This window comes from Fimicolochytrium jonesii (genome assembly GCF_025526975.1).
Source record: "Fimicolochytrium jonesii strain JEL569 chromosome Unknown EV422scaffold_4, whole genome shotgun sequence".
Lineage (NCBI taxonomy): Eukaryota > Fungi > Chytridiomycota > Chytridiomycetes > Spizellomycetales > Powellomycetaceae > Fimicolochytrium > Fimicolochytrium jonesii.
In genome coordinates this window covers 1,766,361-1,782,095 of record NW_026515671.1, presented here as the reverse complement: position 1 = coordinate 1,782,095, position 15,735 = coordinate 1,766,361, and the positions used below count along the sequence as shown (strand labels likewise).

General features: G+C 53.9%; 7 protein-coding genes across 7 annotated transcripts; 2 read left to right on the top strand and 5 right to left on the bottom strand.

The window, feature by feature from the left end:
- Positions 1–263: 263 nt before the first annotated feature.
- Positions 264–413, bottom strand: EV422DRAFT_487684 (uncharacterized protein; the record flags this gene model as incomplete). Its single annotated transcript, XM_053067399.1, has 1 exon — positions 264–413. A coding segment is annotated over one exon (150 nt), but the record flags the coding sequence as incomplete, so codon positions are not given.
- A 1,378-nt stretch (positions 414–1,791) lies between these two features.
- On the top strand, positions 1,792–4,047 carry EV422DRAFT_326400 (uncharacterized protein). Its single transcript, XM_053066322.1, has 7 exons — positions 1,792–2,243; positions 2,311–2,494; positions 2,555–2,792; positions 2,923–3,161; positions 3,224–3,486; positions 3,564–3,737; positions 3,829–4,047. Exons 1-6 carry the CDS (start codon positions 2,009–2,011, stop codon positions 3,581–3,583), a joined length of 1,179 nt encoding a protein of 392 aa, XP_052928473.1. The 5' UTR covers positions 1,792–2,008; the 3' UTR covers positions 3,584–3,737; positions 3,829–4,047.
- A 1,385-nt stretch (positions 4,048–5,432) lies between these two features.
- On the bottom strand, positions 5,433–6,752 carry EV422DRAFT_326495 (uncharacterized protein). Its single transcript, XM_053066323.1, has one exon. It carries the CDS (start codon positions 6,702–6,704, stop codon positions 5,655–5,657), a length of 1,050 nt encoding a protein of 349 aa, XP_052928472.1. The 5' UTR covers positions 6,705–6,752; the 3' UTR covers positions 5,433–5,654.
- A 64-nt stretch (positions 6,753–6,816) lies between these two features.
- Positions 6,817–7,889, bottom strand: EV422DRAFT_326243 (uncharacterized protein). The gene has a single exon (XM_053066321.1). It carries the CDS (start codon positions 7,785–7,787, stop codon positions 7,179–7,181), a length of 609 nt encoding a protein of 202 aa, XP_052928471.1. The 5' UTR covers positions 7,788–7,889; the 3' UTR covers positions 6,817–7,178.
- An 11-nt stretch (positions 7,890–7,900) lies between these two features.
- EV422DRAFT_520610 (uncharacterized protein) lies at positions 7,901–10,991 on the bottom strand. Its single transcript, XM_053069700.1, has 10 exons — positions 10,374–10,991; positions 10,188–10,253; positions 10,036–10,092; positions 9,820–9,962; positions 9,704–9,735; positions 9,483–9,626; positions 9,237–9,402; positions 8,964–9,172; positions 8,537–8,886; positions 7,901–8,437 (listed from the first exon to the last, which is right to left on the bottom strand). Exons 1-10 carry the CDS (start codon positions 10,542–10,544, stop codon positions 8,324–8,326), a joined length of 1,452 nt encoding a protein of 483 aa, XP_052928470.1. The 5' UTR covers positions 10,545–10,991; the 3' UTR covers positions 7,901–8,323.
- A 1,202-nt stretch (positions 10,992–12,193) lies between these two features.
- EV422DRAFT_326238 (uncharacterized protein) lies at positions 12,194–13,073 on the top strand. Its single transcript, XM_053066320.1, has 2 exons — positions 12,194–12,547; positions 12,614–13,073. The coding sequence occupies exons 1-2, from the start codon at positions 12,299–12,301 to the stop codon at positions 13,010–13,012; spliced, it is 648 nt and encodes a 215-aa protein (XP_052928469.1). The 5' UTR covers positions 12,194–12,298; the 3' UTR covers positions 13,013–13,073.
- A 422-nt stretch (positions 13,074–13,495) lies between these two features.
- EV422DRAFT_483854 (putative carboxypeptidase precursor) lies at positions 13,496–15,148 on the bottom strand (the record flags this gene model as incomplete). Its single annotated transcript, XM_053067347.1, has 4 exons — positions 13,496–13,815; positions 13,905–14,060; positions 14,146–14,419; positions 14,690–15,148. Coding segments are annotated over 4 exons (1,209 nt in total), but the record flags the coding sequence as incomplete, so codon positions are not given.
- Between the last annotated feature and the right edge of the window lie 587 nt (positions 15,149–15,735).

Below are 15,735 nucleotides of genomic sequence, written 5' to 3'. Positions count from 1 at the left end.
CGCGGAGCTCGCGTCGTCGACTCGTCGCTGAATTCATGAAGCGGGGGCGCTTCCAGGGCGCTTCTCCGGCTTCTGCGCAGTTCCATCCGCACCAACTCGCATCTTCAACTTCCTCCACCTGCGAAACTCAGCCACTTTGTGCCCCGCCCGGACCGTGAGGAGTTCGGCCAGGACGACTTCCGATTCGTGATGCCATGCTTCCGCTGCTCCGGAGAAGCGTATTCCAACCCTCTATCGTTGCAGATTGCGGTCGTCCCGTCGGAGCAAACTCGAGCAATGCCGAAATCAACTAGCAGGGTATGCTTCCTCTCCGGGTGAATCATGATGTTCTGGGCCTTGATGTCGTGGTGAATGATCGGTGGGACCCTGGCGTGGAGGAGATAGAGCGTTCGGGAGCACTCCAACATCCACAGCAAGACCTGGGCAACTTGCTGCTGCTGACCCGTCCTGAAAACCAGCGGACGTATCACCATGCATGATGTCCACCAGGGAATCGTTGCACCATGGTTGCAGGTAGATTTCGAGGCGCACTTTGCCCTTGCGGTCTTTGCCTTGAATGGCACCGAGGAGCTTGCACACAAAAGGATCGTCGGACAGCGTTCGATAGATTTCCATCTCGACCTTGACAACTGCGTCACCTTTTGGGGTGTATTGCACTTGCGAGTACGACTTGCGCGCGGCAACGTCGGTGCCGTCGGTGACGAGGTCGACCGTGCCCTCTCCACCTTTCAGAAGCACTACCTTGCCTTTATCGACCGCGCTCGGAGGTTGCCATTTACTCTTCTGGTTGCCTTTGCAAATGACGATCTGATGGACGTCCGATTCAACCAAGTTTGTCTTCGAAGGTGGTACCGCCATGTTTGCTCTGCGGAAGTTCGAAGTTGTTGAGATTGTTGCCAATTTAGTTGTTGAGGTTGTTGAGAAGATTCCGCGACAGATGAACGAGGGGCCCAAAAAGCTTTCCAGCCCAATTTATTGCTATGGACCGCCAGCTCCGCGAAACATGATTTTCCTGTCGTGGGCGTACATCTCCACATGTCCGGGTCCTCTCGGAAGGGCCCATTATCGTCCAAGTTTCCGCCCCGACGTACCTCTGCTCTATCCATCAACGCCTCAAACGACCCCTTCTTCTTCTTCGACCTCGTGTACCTCTCCTGCACCTTCGTTAGGTGTTTCGCAGGGTTTTTGTGGTTGTCCTTGTGGTACTCAATTCGCAATCTCCGTCACCACACGCAACGCTTCTCTTACGCGTGAGGTGGACATCGAGAAGATGCGCGCGTCGTGCGCGTAGTCGGGTTCGACGGGCCTGGCGGTGGCACAGCTAGTTTACATATACAGTGGGCTTCGGTGCGCTTGGCTTCACTGTCTTGCGCGCAGTTTGCTTCTTCTTGCCGCCGTTGCCGTTACCACTCTTCTTCCTGTTCCTGTTCTTTTTGGCAAGGCGTCGGCGAAGCGGACCAAGAAGCATGGTGCATAAACGACCAAGCTAAATCAAGTGTTCCCTGACAGGAGTTGGCCGTCATTTCATGGACGCGCGAGTTCGTCACGTCGGCACCGTGCGTAGGGATGTACATTTCTGCGATGCTCAACCATCCGCAGATTTCTCGGAATATCCTTGTAGGAACTACGAGAGATCGTGATGCTTTTACTGCCAGTGGTGTCAGGAAAAGCCTGGCGTTGTGGCGCGATCTATTGTTTTATGTTCGTGGTTAATATCCATATCACGGGATTGTCAGCACCACTAGGTTTAAGACGAACTCAATATGGTGAAATCCCGGTTCTGGAATGACCTTGCTGTTCAATCCCGGTAATTTTGGATGGTGCTCGGCTGGTTCTGGCTGCGCCAATGTTGGAAATGACAAGCCTGCTGGAAGCTCCCCAACCACGATCCCTTCTTCATCTTTCTCGCCTTCGGAGAGCTCACCCTCGTTCGTGCTGCCCTTCCTTCGTCACTTTGTAAGCTATCGTTCGCAGGACGGCAGAATCTTTGCGTAAATCAATACAGTATATGACGAGCAACGGAATGGATACCGAAGCAGCCATTTCAAAGCGGGGAGCCGAAGCTTCCACGCGAATCCCATTGCTAGTTTACTTCGTCGGTACGTGTTGGACTTTTCGCAGACCACAGATTTGGCGCTCACCACCTCTTTGGCGCAAAGCCGTCACTGTCATCATTGTCGGTGTGATTTGTGCAATCATCACCGCCATTTCATTCAAAGGCGCCAATGATACCGTAGATGACAGTAAGTGCGTGCCCTACTCCTTACTCCCTCAGCATTGCTGAGATTGATTGCCATTCCTCGCCCCAAGTTACTTCGGTTTTGCGTGATGATGCCATTGCGCGAGCATATGAGTCAGTTATGGCTATGATCGCGGCTGCCCCAAGGCTCGCCTCCACCCTGGGCTCTAGCCGCGTAATCAGATCCATGCTCACCGCCGTCGAATCCCTTCCATTCCAAACGCATCCGAATTTCTTAGCTGAATATCCTGATGCGTACGTAGGTCAAATGAGATGGACACACCACCTGATTTCTTCTCACACTACGTGCTGTAGGATGTCAGAAATATGGTTTTCAACTATCAGCAATCCTTCTATCGGACTCGCAGGCGTCGTCTGCGCTGACGGATCTCTAATGCTACAGGCTGCTCAGGCAGGAATTGCGATGATTCAAGATTCCAGTACAAACTATACATTCGGGATGGAACTTCTCACAAGGCCAGACCCGGAAGGCAGGCTACCTGTTGTGGGGCCCACGACATTCACTGCCTACGGTGGACCAGGAACTCCCCCGGTGCGTGTGTGTTTAGGCGGGTCGCTTCTTAAAATGATATTATCGCTGTTTCGCGTGAAAGAGTTGCGGAACAAGGCGACGACGGAATTCGACACCGCGTCTCTAATGAACTTCAGTATTTATCTTCCAGGATCCCGCGACAAGGCCGAAAGCCACTACAAATATCAGCCTTGGCACATGGGAGCCTGCTAGGGTTGACGACCAGATCAATTATGGATTCAATTGGCGTATCTGGCGCAATGCTCAGATCGGGAATGCCGTCATTGGAAGCGCGGATATCGGCTCTATCCAGATCTCCTTATCGACTGCATCTCTTGAGCCGATGCTTCGCAACATCCACATCAGCCCCAATGCCGTTATTGCACTCTGGCAAGTCACGAAGCGTATCTTCTGCAATTGTACCAACACTTTCTAAGCGTTCTGTTCTTCAGGGAGAGCGATGGAACAATGGTTGCTGCAAATGTTCCGAACACTGTTCGCGCAGTGGGTTCCGTTGAAAGGGCCAAAGCTAACAATACGACGGACGCACTCATCCGAGCTTCCGCACAAGTCCTTCTGGAGATGACCGGCGATGGGACTTCGTACCTCTCACTGCCAGCTGATGTCAGAACGACATTCACGGATGATAAGCGAGGCATAGTACTGATGCAATCCAAGTGGGTGAAGGATATCTATGGATTGCAATGGCTATTAGGCAAGTACGCTTCTTGATATCGATGGACAGATCCTACTAGGCTAAAAACCCTGAATAGTTTTGGCTCTTCCCCGTAGCGACTTCACTGCTAGCTTAGATAAAGCGCGAACTAAAATCATTTTCGGAGTCGTCGGAGCGAGCATCGGACTCGCATTAGCATCCTTCGCGCTTTCGTACGCTCTGGTGATCCCGATCCGGCGCCTATCCACCATCATGGAGCAAGCTACAATGTTCGATTTTTCTGCAGCACGGTGGGTCAGCCTCCTCGCAACCTTTACGAGATGTATCTCGGATGATCCAAAGGCTCATATAAGCTTCCTGTGGTATGATTCTTTGCAACAGCTCGTCCACATTTTTGACCCATTCCAGCATCTTTGAACCCGCGGAGATCGCCCGATGTAAAGCCGTCTTCAAGACAATGTTGACAAAATTTGCCTCAGCCATACAAGACAACAGGAACTTAATGAAAAGTACGACAACGGCAACACCAAAATCTGACAGCAAACACAAGTCGTTGTCGAAGTGACTGTCCTGCGAACCCTCATCGATGCTGGCTGGTAAAGACTGACCTCTTTACAATCTTCCCATGGTTTCGTTCGCATTATCTTCAACTGGCATGGCTTGCTTCAAAAAGCATTGACTGCATCGCGAAATAACGCAGTAGACTCGCACCTTTGCATCGACCGGATTCATTCGATTTCCTGGACTGGTCAGCGCACCAGTACAACCCGGACGAAGAGCGACTCCCTCTTCCTAGCGATGAGAACTCATGACCTTGCGTTGATAATCATCTGAATGACACGAATTTCCTTGTTCCAACTAGTCCTTGGCAATCCTTTTGGTACTAGAAATGATAACGCTTTCACGGCTGCTTCTCGGGTCCATACCCTAACTTAGGGTTATAAACCCTAACCTTACCATAACCCTATCGCTGATGGAGACATCGCTTCGCTCCTTCTGCCCGTCTGTTCATAACTGTGCTTTGTCCTTGTCATACAATCTGTACCCTACAGACACACAGTCTGGGTCCATAAAGCTGCTCCACCCGTCAGAGTCAACCGTCCTTTCGCAGCCTTTTGGCTTCTCAGAAATATGTGGAGAAGGTCATCCCCATGACCTGGGCCTACGGAAGTTCGTCGGAGATAATACATTGATGTAGGAGAACGTCATTGAAAGCAATAAATGCAAAATAAAGGCGGAATACAGAATACAGAAGGATGGAAATCCAAAACCATACAGAATACAAAAGAAGTGAAAATATAAAAGAAAGTGACCATACGCCAGAAGTCTATAAGCCATTGCTAAAGCCAAGCTGCCCATCCTCTCCACTGCAACGACATCATCAGACGACTTGTCACCATAGCTATGATGGCATCAACCTGCACTTCGGCAAGGCATGTCGTGCGTGATTTGATGCCTGATACAGTCGTAACGTGCGGATCCTCTCTCGAAGGCGGTCAATCCAGGTTTTCGTACGATGGTATAACACAAGGTTCCGTTCAAGGAGATACCCAGGCCTGGCTCCCTGGGTGATGGTTTCCCACGTAGCCTGACATCTCTTGCACATTTCGTCGTACGCTTGCCTGGCCAGGGCCCGTCCGCGATTCCCCTGCAGATCCCCGGAAACTCTAAGCACGTCCATGGGAGGAGCCAAGGTAAAAAGGTTGACGGTTTCGACGAGGCGATCAGGTTTGGCACGTAGAGCGGCGAGGACCGCTATCATGATAGCACGGAAGGTTGGCACATGAATGGCATTCCGAATCTGTTGGTTGCAAAGAGGAAAAGATATATGTGAGAAATTTGCAGTGGTAGCGGATACTCATAGGGTGCCGAGTATATCTTGTCAAGTGTCCTCTACTGTACCGTGCATCCCTTTCCTGTACCACTACATCTACGCCGAGCCACTCCCCTCCCTCTATACCACATCTTCCCCTTTCTTGACACTCTTGTCCATCTGGATCTTCCTATCCATCGTATATACCAGCCCGAAATGCTGATTTCTATCCGGCGAACCAGACAGTTTACACTCGAATGCGAAAGAGATTATGAATACGGAAGGATTGATCTTGCTTCTCCAAGCTACCCTTGCAGATGTGCAATAGCACATCAACGCGCTTCCTCTCATTTTCTCAAAACCACTGATACTTGGGGCCAAATCAAGCTGTCTATCACGCCCCGACGAGGTCCTGGCGGATCATGGGTCCGCCAATGGTCCACAGGCCTCCACTGATAGCTTGATCCCTAAGCCATTCTTGAGAACGACCAATGACGTCGTCCTCGTCGCCGTCGTCGCCGTTACCGTCGCTTTCGTTGCTCGAAACCGCAGGTTTAGCAGCAATGTGTGTTTGGCACACCACACCGCCCCGATCGAAAACCGAGTTGATCCATGTTGGCGATGTCAGCCGCGGTGGCAGCGAAGCATCGGCGAGGACAATTCGGCGCGGGGAACGGAGTGTCGACGGGAACTCGATTGGACCGTCTAGCGTGTCCAGACCATCAGGCCGCGCTAATACTACCGTCTCGAGTTCGGGTAAAGATGCCACCGCTCGCCAAAAGCCTTCGTCCGCGTTCACGTTGTACAGCGCTAATCGCTTCAGGGGCCAGCGAGTCCAGACAAGGTCTCTTTCTGACTGCCCATGGCGTAAGGAATTGGCGTACACATATAGTTCGTCGCGGGCACTAGTGAGCTCCTCTAAGCTCTCCAAAGAGAGAAAGGCGTCATGAAGAAGTTTCCGAACCCCTTGCGAATCGTCCTCGGGATACAGGCTCCGAAGGGGCATGTCTATAACCAAACGTTTTAGAAGTGGGCCTATGTGACGGAACAGGCTGACAAGTTTGGACATTGTAGGCCCATCATCGATGTTTTCCTTGAAGGGAGACAAGTACAGTGACAGGAGGCGGCGTTTGTCGATATTGACCCAGCCCACGCCCTCTGACGATTTCTGCCCGTGCTGCACCACAGCGGGGTCGGCGGCATCGAGAGCGTTCAGGAGAGACTCAAGACGAGAACGAGTGTCGATATACAGGCACTTCGCGTACAAGAGCCTTGTGGCTGTTGGGTTGACAGATCGCGAGACAGTGGCGAGGTTGAGGAGCGTTTTGGTGATGGGGTGCGCTCGTTGTAGGGCAACAGGAGGGTGTTGTGCCCCAGTGTCGGGCGTGACTTCTGAGAGCACCTCAACGACTCTGAGAATGAGTTCGAGTGGTAAGTTCGGCATTCTCCCGATGCAGACGGCGAGAAAAAGACTCCTTTGGGCAAGCGCCTGAGGAGTTGGGAAGTAGGAGGAGGAGGACAACCAGATGCTACGTACCGAGCACTCGGCGCCGCGTCGCTGTCTGACAGCTTCTTCCCCTTCGCTCAAGCAGCCATCGCAAGCGTCTTCGGAAAAGGAAGACTAAGTGATCCCGTACAGAGAAACGGAGACAGACGACCGGGACGACTACTGGAGACTCTTACGAAGCCGCCAGGCTCTCCGTACTGACAGCAGAACCCGTCCGAAAGTTTTTGGAACAGATTTTTTGATTTTATTCCTAACCTAGCAAGACCGATGTCGAAGGCGGCGTATATATCCCCTTGTATAAGAGAAGACAACCACTTCGTACCCGTGCCGCCATTCCATCGCACCACTAGCCCCTCCCCCACCCCAATCCGCCCAGAATCCCCAACACCAATCCCACAATCGCATAGATCATCAGCGAAAACAAAATCGCCTTTGCCCAAACGCGTTCGTACGGATTCCGACTAAACAAACAACACAACCCGCACAACCAGAAGATCGGAAAGATGATGCCGAGGGCAAACAGCCAGAACGAGACAGGCATTCCACAGCACCCGCGTGGCGCATTGTAGGCGGGGTCGTAGTACGCTGTGTGCACGTCGGGTTGAAGCGCCGAGGTGTAGGTCGACGGGCCGGGAAAAGGTGCTGGAGCGCCTGTCCCACCTGGAGGGTAGCCAGTAGGTGCGGTTGGTGGAGGAGGACCGTCGCCGTCTCGAGGAGGATAGGCGGGGGGAGCGCTGGTTGAAGGGGCGCCGCCGGCGTTGTAGGGAGTGGTGTTGACGGGGCCGGTGAAGTTGAAGGGTGCGGGTAGGCCGCGGCCGGTGGTGCTTTGCCCTGAGCCCATTCTTTTGCTCCAATGTTTCGCTTGTTGGAATTTGAAAGTTGCCCGTTGAGCGGTTTGAGGGGTGTGAGCCGTGAGACTTGGTTCGATTTCCGCACCGGACTTTCAAGGAAGTCGGCAAGAGTTGGTTCTTGCAGCCGAATGCACACAGGCTCGCTTCCCGTAGTTTCCCCCGGGCCCATATCCACTCTCCACTCCCCCAACTAATCACTGTGTTCCGAAAAAGCACTGTGTGGAGAGATGTGTGGGGATGCAGACGCGTGATGCGCCAACATCGGAAGACTTCAAGCTACAATCAAAGAGGGCAACAGAAACGTATTTTCACAAGTCATATGAAAAAGGTACAGTACAAGGTGCAGTTCCATCAAGCTTGTCACAGGAATAGGGGGTTCACCGCAACCAAAAATCGCTCTGCAAACAAGTCATATCAATCTTTGTAGAGCCAACGATCCCGCACAGCCCGTAAAACTCCATCAATCATGCTCTAATATCTCACAAGTCCCCTTAACCTTCTGTTCCATCTCATCTTGCCCATAACCACTCCCTCGCAAGCCGGCCGTCTTTGTCGCCTTCTTTGGCACGGCGGACGGCACTACTCCGCGCTGCTGGAAGTTCTGCGGCCGGGAGAGGGCTGCATTGGCTCGGAGGCCGCCGGCGCTAGGAAGACGGAGTGAGAACGAGATGGGGTTGACAGCAAAGGGTTAGGGAGTGGGGATACTTACAATGCGCCGGCCATGAGATTAAACACCTGTTGCACGGTGCTGACTTCGTGCACCAGCGAACGGTGGTCGAGTTCGGCTTTTTCAAGGACTGCGAAGTTGAGTTCGCAGAGCTGATAAAGGTGACGGCATCATCCATCAACGGAAAGGAGACTGGTGAGTGATGTTTGATCTCAACCACATGTACGCCCCACCCTCGCCAGCACCATTACCTGCTTCATCTGCCTTGCCATCCTCCTCAACGGCACCACCACCGTAACCCAAATCCCCAGCGTAATCCCCAACACGCTCACAACGGTGATCACAATCACCAGGATAATCGTTGTTCGCTTCACCGTGTCAATCCGCCCAAAGAAATCCCCCCGCGGGATCGCAATCACCAGCGCCCATGTGATATCCGTGTCGACGGGGAGCGGGCGGGTGCGGATGTACCAGTGGGAGCCGTCGGCGAGGATGGCGTTGTCGAATTTGGCGGTGACATTGGGTGAGGTGAACGCGGAATGGGTGGTGAGGTAGGAGGCGAGGAGGGTTGTGGAGGTGTTGGGGGCGTTGTGCCATGTGTCTGCAAGGGGCCAACGAATCCGTCAGCCTTATCTGGGATGTGGAAACCCATGAGCGATCTGCCAAGCTGGCACTCACAAAACTCCCCGCCGAACTGAATAGGAGCCTCGCTATTGGCGATAACCGTCCCGTTCGCGGTGAGATCGAGGACGAAGGTTTGGGAGTTGTTACTCGGCTTATTGCTTTGCATCACCACTTTGAGCGGTCGGTCAGGGTTTGCGCCAGCCTGGCACACATAGGTGGGGCGTGGGGATGTGAGCGGGAAATAATAGTTGATCGTATATGACCTGCCACACGACTCCTATTAACAATCATCCCGTTGAGGTAAAGAGACCGACTGACGCCTCATACCAGTAGAGATACCCGGGTCCAAACCTAGACCCGAACCAATTGTATCGGAACTTGCCCTGCCCGTTTGGCAATGGATCCGGATCGGACATTTGCATGTAGGCCGGGTTGCGGGTTTGATTGACTAGCGGGGTGATTATCAATGGGTCCGCAAACGTCCCATTCGGAACTGTATATGTATATTCAAAGTAGAGCTGGTCAGATGGCTAGAATTCGCCAAGGATCGGATAAATGATATCCCGCACTCACATCGAGCATAGTCGACATACGAGGCGTTGGTGGAATAATCCTGGAACATGTAATCGTAGAAGTTCTCGCCATAGTCAGAGCCGGCGTGTATCACGACCGATGCGACGGTGGAATTTGGCACGTTGTAGAGGTTCGTTCCCCGTCCTTGGTGGAACAACAGATGTCAGTCAGTAAGCAAGCTTGATTTTGACCAGCCGATGTCTGTGCGGGTACATACATACCACTGATATTAGCGTTCGTAATGCAGCTGACACTGAATGAACTGGTGGTAAGAACCCTCGTCCTAAAGAGGACGGGAAGGATTGGAAACTGCGATGCGAACGGGAAAGCCACTTACGCCGACAGAGCCTGTCCGTACGAGAGCATGGTTTGCCGGGCGGTATCGAACCAGCCGCCGGGCTCCATTGCGTCCGTGAAGTTGTCGAAACTTGTTGTGAGGAATTGGGCGGTGGTGAGCCGATGGCCTACATCTTGGGCGACCTGGATGTGATGATAAGGGAGATACCTGAGCTCGGGAGTTTGCGATGAGGGTGAGAGTGAAGACGAGGCTGACCTTTTGGAAACTACCGAGCCACTCATCCCAGTCGTGGAAGTATTTATCGAAACTGATCTGAGCCCAGCGATGAACTGTCAGCCCAGGTTCATGCGAACGTGATCTAAAACTGACCAGGGATTCAAGAAAACACCATTTCGCGAAAAACTTACTCTCAACAACGGCTCAGAAAGCTCATCGACGGTGATCTGCGCCGTACGGAAGAACAGTATATTGCTCTATTGCACATAAAAACATCAACATCATTAGGGCACACTAAAGCAGTAAACCTGGTCCTCCGCATTTGCAGGTGGACAGGTAGCTTTCCAGAGATGTAGCCCACGGGCGAACGTGCCTACCGGAATGACGAGAATCGACACCAAGAGCACAAGCTGGCTGCCCAGCAGCACCAAAAGTGGGAGTCTAGTCCGTCGGGTCGGGGGATCCTTCAACGACCGTGACGCGAGGTTGCGCACACTAGCCGTTAGGCTCTCGAGTTTGTCGTTGGAGGCGAGGGTCTGGGTGCTCATCTCAGCTTGGTCGTTGACGATAGACGGTACGATGGTATGCTAGCGGGGGCTTGCATTGCAAATCAAAGGGATGCCGGCGTGCTCCAATGGGACGCCGTCCTTATATACCCCTCCTGAGCAGCTTATGTGCGGGGCATGGTCTCTCCTCGATCGACACAGACCGACAGCAATGGAATAAACAAAAGCTCCTTCTCAAAGAACCCGCCATCCCGGAAGGAAGTTCAGACGGGTGTGGACGCATTCAGCTGAGGGATAGTCCAGACGACAGGGAGAATGGCATTCAAGGAAAGCGATCTAATGTGCATTTGCTGATTTTATCGTCGGTAGACCCTTGCATCGGCTAGCCGCGAATCGTTAAGGAGGACCATAAGTACAATAGAAAAAAGGGAATGGGGAACATCTCATTCCATCCCCGATTTGACAGTGATCCTGCAAGTTCGATTTGCTTCCGCCCTTTGTTACGCGTCAACACCCAGCCGTCAGCTGCGCAGGTTGGCGAGTGATACCCCAGGGTTATCCCCCACCAGGGTTGACGTTAATTCAAAACGGTTTCCCCGGGATGATTTGTCAACGTCTCCATGCTGAACTTATAGAGGCATGTAAGGACATTCCTCCGACATGCGTTGGAAGTATCGGATACGATGAAGGTTAACGAGCGTCCCGATGTGAGATACAGTTGGAAGAGGCACGACATGGGATTGAGGACGCATCGGCGAGCTCGTCATGAAAACCGATCACAGTTGCAGAAACCAGGCTGCGTCGCAGCACTTTCGAGCATGTGAGCAAGAAAAAGGATAAAAAGTACCGCTGCGTAAAAAGGATAAGTACCGCTGATAAAAGGATAAAGGAAAGTTCAGGGTGATTCAGCCCTCCGATCCGTCTTGGCGCGTATCTCACGCCCTCCTCTCCTCGCGCCCGTGGTTAACTTGTCGCATTCGTCGCTTTTTAAGGTCTACTATTACGGGAGGGGAAGAACACGGACGCTCTGTTTCCGATGCAAAACATCAGGTGTCGCATCAGGTAATGGCGCCTTAAACCTGCCAACCCGAACCCAGAAGCTGGCCAGGATGTTCCCGCGTCGCATCGGACATGCTCAGCACTGCAGTCTGCGTTTGCTGCCAGATATTCCCTCCTGACCTCTCTTTACCCGATTGGCAAGCTCTCGCACTATGGAGGGGAAAGCAAACCGGGAAACCGTAAGTGAAATTGCCAAACGTGGCACCCCAGATCCAGGGCTTCGACCCGGCCGTGACTACGACAAATTGTCCCTGCCACGTCACCCAAGGCTCAGTATAGCTTTCTCGACCTTACGTTAGGCCTGGGTAAGCAAGGTTGCCAGAATGGATTGTGGAACAACTGAGGTCTCCCTTAATCCGTGCCGGAAAACGGATGGGTACGACAGTACGTCCAGCCAACATGGGCCTCTGACCTCTGGCAGCCTTGCCTGCAATGCTGGGGCGCCGATGGAATTGGGCGGATTGGTACTCCGTCTCCAAATTCAGTTTGTCAACAGGCCATCAGCAGCAGCCGCCGCGAGCACTTGAGAGCGGAGTTTTCCAGGGTGCTTACGTAACACGCGAACGGCCCCCCAGGACTCCCTCGCTTCGGCCCCCTTTACTCACGAAAGCTATCGGGAGAAGGCATCCGCCGGCCGCACATAACCACTCCCCCGGCTAGTCGATAGCAGCAGCACCAGGACGCTTTTACCAGTGGGAGATCACCTCCGTTCTCCTTCTCGCTGCTCCCCCCGAGCCATGGCGACGGTCAAGTCCTCTGTGCAACATCCCTCTACAAGGACGGCCGCCTTCACACCCTGCGGGGAGCCTTCCCAGAGTCTCCTATCCGTCGTCGCTATTTCATTCCCCTCGCCCACACACCTCAAATCGAATTCACCCATCCTCTACTCGTGCGGTCAGAACCACTGGACCAGATACGTTCGGTCTGGATGGGTTTTCTCCTTACTATCTGTTTGTCGCGCAAAGCGTATGTTGTCCCCTTCAATGGTATGGACCCCTTAATCGAAAGGTGCAATTTCCGCTATGTGAACGTTTTCCCCGAGCTGCGAGCAGATGAGTTCCGGAGGGTGCAACAGTTGTGTTGCGGTACCCTTTGGGGTAGAGGACCGCCTGCACAAATGCATTCAGTTGTGCATGGGCCTTTGTCTACCCCGGCACATCAGAGCGTCACAACAGCGCCGTCGTTCAATCAGACTAGTCCATCCTCCGAAGCTGCAGCTGCTAGCGCATTCATATTACCTTTTCACTTCGGCAACATATTGTGAATGGCATTTACTCCTGCGGCAGATATTTTGGACGGGGAGTCGTCGGATGACATGGCGGAACCGCAGTGGACATACACTTGATCAGGCTATGCGGACGACACAGAGTCTATGCTCGTGGCATGCGAAGCCCAGGAACAGAGCATACAACGAGCGGATCTCCATACTCTGCGAAACTTGCAGCGGTTAGATGCGCAGGCAATGATTGATGGTACGTCTTCGCGTGTCGCATCTTGTCGGCCGGCGGGTTTGCCCGAGTCGTGATTTACTTGGCAGATGCTCTGTGGATAGTGTGTCCTGAAGGTGGTAGTTCACGATGAGGTGGAAGGATGCGATGTGTCACTGACAGTGCTGCCGCCTTCCCCTCTGCGAACGTGTCGACAGTATGCGCGCGTTCGTTGACGCCCTTTGCGACGGGGCAGGCACCTAATATTACACCAGAAGGCCCACCCTGCATTCCTTGAGGCCACCCCGTCAACGATGGGTTGACTCCGAACCTCCTTATATATATTACATAGCAAAAATACAGTCAATGTACAGTAGGCATAATCTATAGGTATCATCGTCGGTCTTCACAACATTCTTCACATAGAAATACAGATCCTTATCCACACATCCTCACAACCCCCTTTCCCTCCAATCAACTGTCAGGAATCTTCAATTCCTCTCTCGGATTCTTCACCACATACGCCACAAACGCCGTCACCCCCGCCACCATCTCGCTCCCCGTCGGCACAATCTCGCTCGCCGGGAGCAAGAACCCCTTCCTGCCCGTATCGCGCAACTCAATCGTCAGCCCCACCATCTTGGCCTTTGCGTTCATCCAGTCGTCGACGGTGCCTGACGCGAAATAGAGGTCGGCGCCGAGTTGGGGAGTGTAGATGACGCCGGATTGCGCTTTGATGGCGGCGGCGATGCTCTTGCCGAGGTTGGAGTAGTAGGCGGGAGGGTTGGGCGGGGTTTTGGTCCAGCCCCAGGGGGTGAGGATGAGCTCTGTTTTGGTAATGGAGATGTCAGATGGCCTGACGGTCTCGCGATGTGCAAGATGTTCCCCCCCCCCCCCCCCTTCACCCTCTACTTACGACTGAAGCTATGGAAATCAATCCCAGCAATTCTGTTCGGGATCTTGGTCAGCACGAACGTCGAAAGCGCCTTGGTCTCCTTCTCCGAGAACGGGCCCGACCCCGCCCAGATATCCTCACACGGGGTCTTCCCCGTGCCGATCTTATTCCAATGCTCTGCACCAAAAAGAAAACCAGCAAAGCGTCAGGCCGCGCCCTCCATCTCCTCGGAACTCCCAACGCAATCCGGAAACCCACTCACCATCCCAATTCCGATTCAAATCCACCCCAATACACTTACTCCCCTCATTCGGGGCCCGATTCTTCCGCCACATCCGATCCGTCGTAAACGTATACACGTAGCCATCCGGGTTGGACACCGGCGTGAAGAAGAAATCGACCGTGTCCAGTAGTTTGGGGAACGCGGGGTCGGGCGTCCCGGTGAGCAGCGCGTAGGCGAGAAACATCACGGTCGCGGGGGAAATCCATTCGCGCGCGTGGATCCCACCGTTGAGCCAGATGGAGGGTTTGGGGGTCTCTGTAGCGCAGACGGGGGTGCTTGTGGATGGTGATGTGGATGTGGATGTGCTGACGGGTGGAGGGGTGGTAGTCGTGCCTGGAGGCGGGGTGGTGGGTGTGCTCGAAACCGACGGTGATGTTGAAGTAGGCGTCATATGCTCTTCACACTCACACCCGGGGTGGTGCAAATGCCACCCCCACGGAACCACTCGCGGGGTCTCCTCCGCCCACATCCGTCTCTCCAACGTCTGGCCCGCACCGCTCGCACTACTACACGTTTGGACCACCCCCGCCTTGGGTTTCGCGGGCGGTTTCCCGATCTTGAACGCAGGGATATCCCTCCCCTCACTCGTCTTCCCGATCGACCCATAATCAGTAAACAGGTCGGGATACGTCTTGGCCCATTCGGCGATCTTGGCCTTGATGTCCGCGTACGTCCGGTACTTGGTGAAGAACTCGTCTATGTCCGCGCGCGCGTGCACGCTGTTCGCGCTTACGCCGCCGGTATCGGTGTCCTCGGCGTAGTTGGCGGTGATGGCGGCGTCCAGATCCTCCACAACAATCTCACACTCCACCGCAGCATTGAAAAGCGCCTCACGTTGTTGGAAATCCGCCCGCAGCTCGAGAGGGCTGTTGAGGACAGCGACCGAGTCGTCGGACCAGACGTCGATGGTGTAGTCGCGGATCAGGTCCAGGTGGGAGGGGGTTGTGAGGTTGCAGGTGAGGACTTGTTGGCCGGCGTAGGAGATGGAGCGGGGGAGGAGGGAGAGGGGGGCGGCGTTGAGGGGGTTGGGGAGGAGGAGGATGAACAGGGCTAGCCAGGTGAAGGCGTGCTTGGCTTGATGTAACGGCATCGTTCGCAGCATCTTGCAGTTTGGAGGACGTAAAATCGAGGGTGTTGAGACGGATGCTGTATTGCGGTGATCAAGGCGGTACAGGTCGTAGCCCAATTCGCTGCTTGCAATCAGTCTGTTCGTATCTTCCCCGTTGGACGAGGAAGGCGGCTTAACGGGCATCCACCGTTTAAGTGCCTGGTCCCCTCCTCCTAGTGGCGACAGCGCTTAGCGCGCATATCTCGTGGCGGCGTAGATCTACCGTACCTTGCGGGCGAGTATTCCGACCGTCCTTCCAATTCCGCTTCCACTCGGAATACAAAAGAATGGACAGCGCTAGCCAAAGAACTTCTTTGGTCTGAAAGCTCAAGCCTCGATCTTCCAAGATCCCGGGGCGTTTCGAACCATCACCAAACCTCCCCTTCCTTCGCAAGAGTGAGTCCGGGGCATCCAAGTTGAGCCCGGGGGTGTCCACGATGCGACGAACCGAGACGGGGCGC

What these genes read in the sequence shown, in the direction of transcription:
- EV422DRAFT_326238 (XM_053066320.1), top strand. Translation starts at nt 12,299, where the DNA reads ATGGCGACGGTCAAGTCCTCTGTGCAACATCCCTCTACAAGGACGGCC. An exon ending in GTATGTTGTCCCCTTCAATG is followed by an intron (nt 12,548 to 12,613) that starts GTATGGACCCCT and finishes AGCTGCGAGCAG; the next exon opens with ATGAGTTCCGGAGGGTGCAA.
- EV422DRAFT_520610 (XM_053069700.1), bottom strand. Translation starts at nt 10,544, where the DNA reads ATGAGCACCCAGACCCTCGCCTCCAACGACAAACTCGAGAGCCTAACG. An exon ending in TGTCGATTCTCGTCATTCCG is followed by an intron (nt 10,254 to 10,373) that starts GTAGGCACGTTC and finishes TATGTGCAATAG; the next exon opens with AGCAATATACTGTTCTTCCG. An exon ending in GTATGTCGACTATGCTCGAT is followed by an intron (nt 9,403 to 9,482) that starts GTGAGTGCGGGA and finishes ATACATATACAG; the next exon opens with TTCCGAATGGGACGTTTGCG.
- EV422DRAFT_326495 (XM_053066323.1), bottom strand. Translation starts at nt 6,704, where the DNA reads ATGCCGAACTTACCACTCGAACTCATTCTCAGAGTCGTTGAGGTGCTC.
- EV422DRAFT_326400 (XM_053066322.1), top strand. Translation starts at nt 2,009, where the DNA reads ATGACGAGCAACGGAATGGATACCGAAGCAGCCATTTCAAAGCGGGGA. An exon ending in CAATGATACCGTAGATGACA is followed by an intron (nt 2,244 to 2,310) that starts GTAAGTGCGTGC and finishes CCTCGCCCCAAG; the next exon opens with TTACTTCGGTTTTGCGTGAT. An exon ending in TGGATTGCAATGGCTATTAG is followed by an intron (nt 3,487 to 3,563) that starts GCAAGTACGCTT and finishes TCTTCCCCGTAG; the next exon opens with CGACTTCACTGCTAGCTTAG.
- EV422DRAFT_326243 (XM_053066321.1), bottom strand. Translation starts at nt 7,787, where the DNA reads ATGGGCCCGGGGGAAACTACGGGAAGCGAGCCTGTGTGCATTCGGCTG.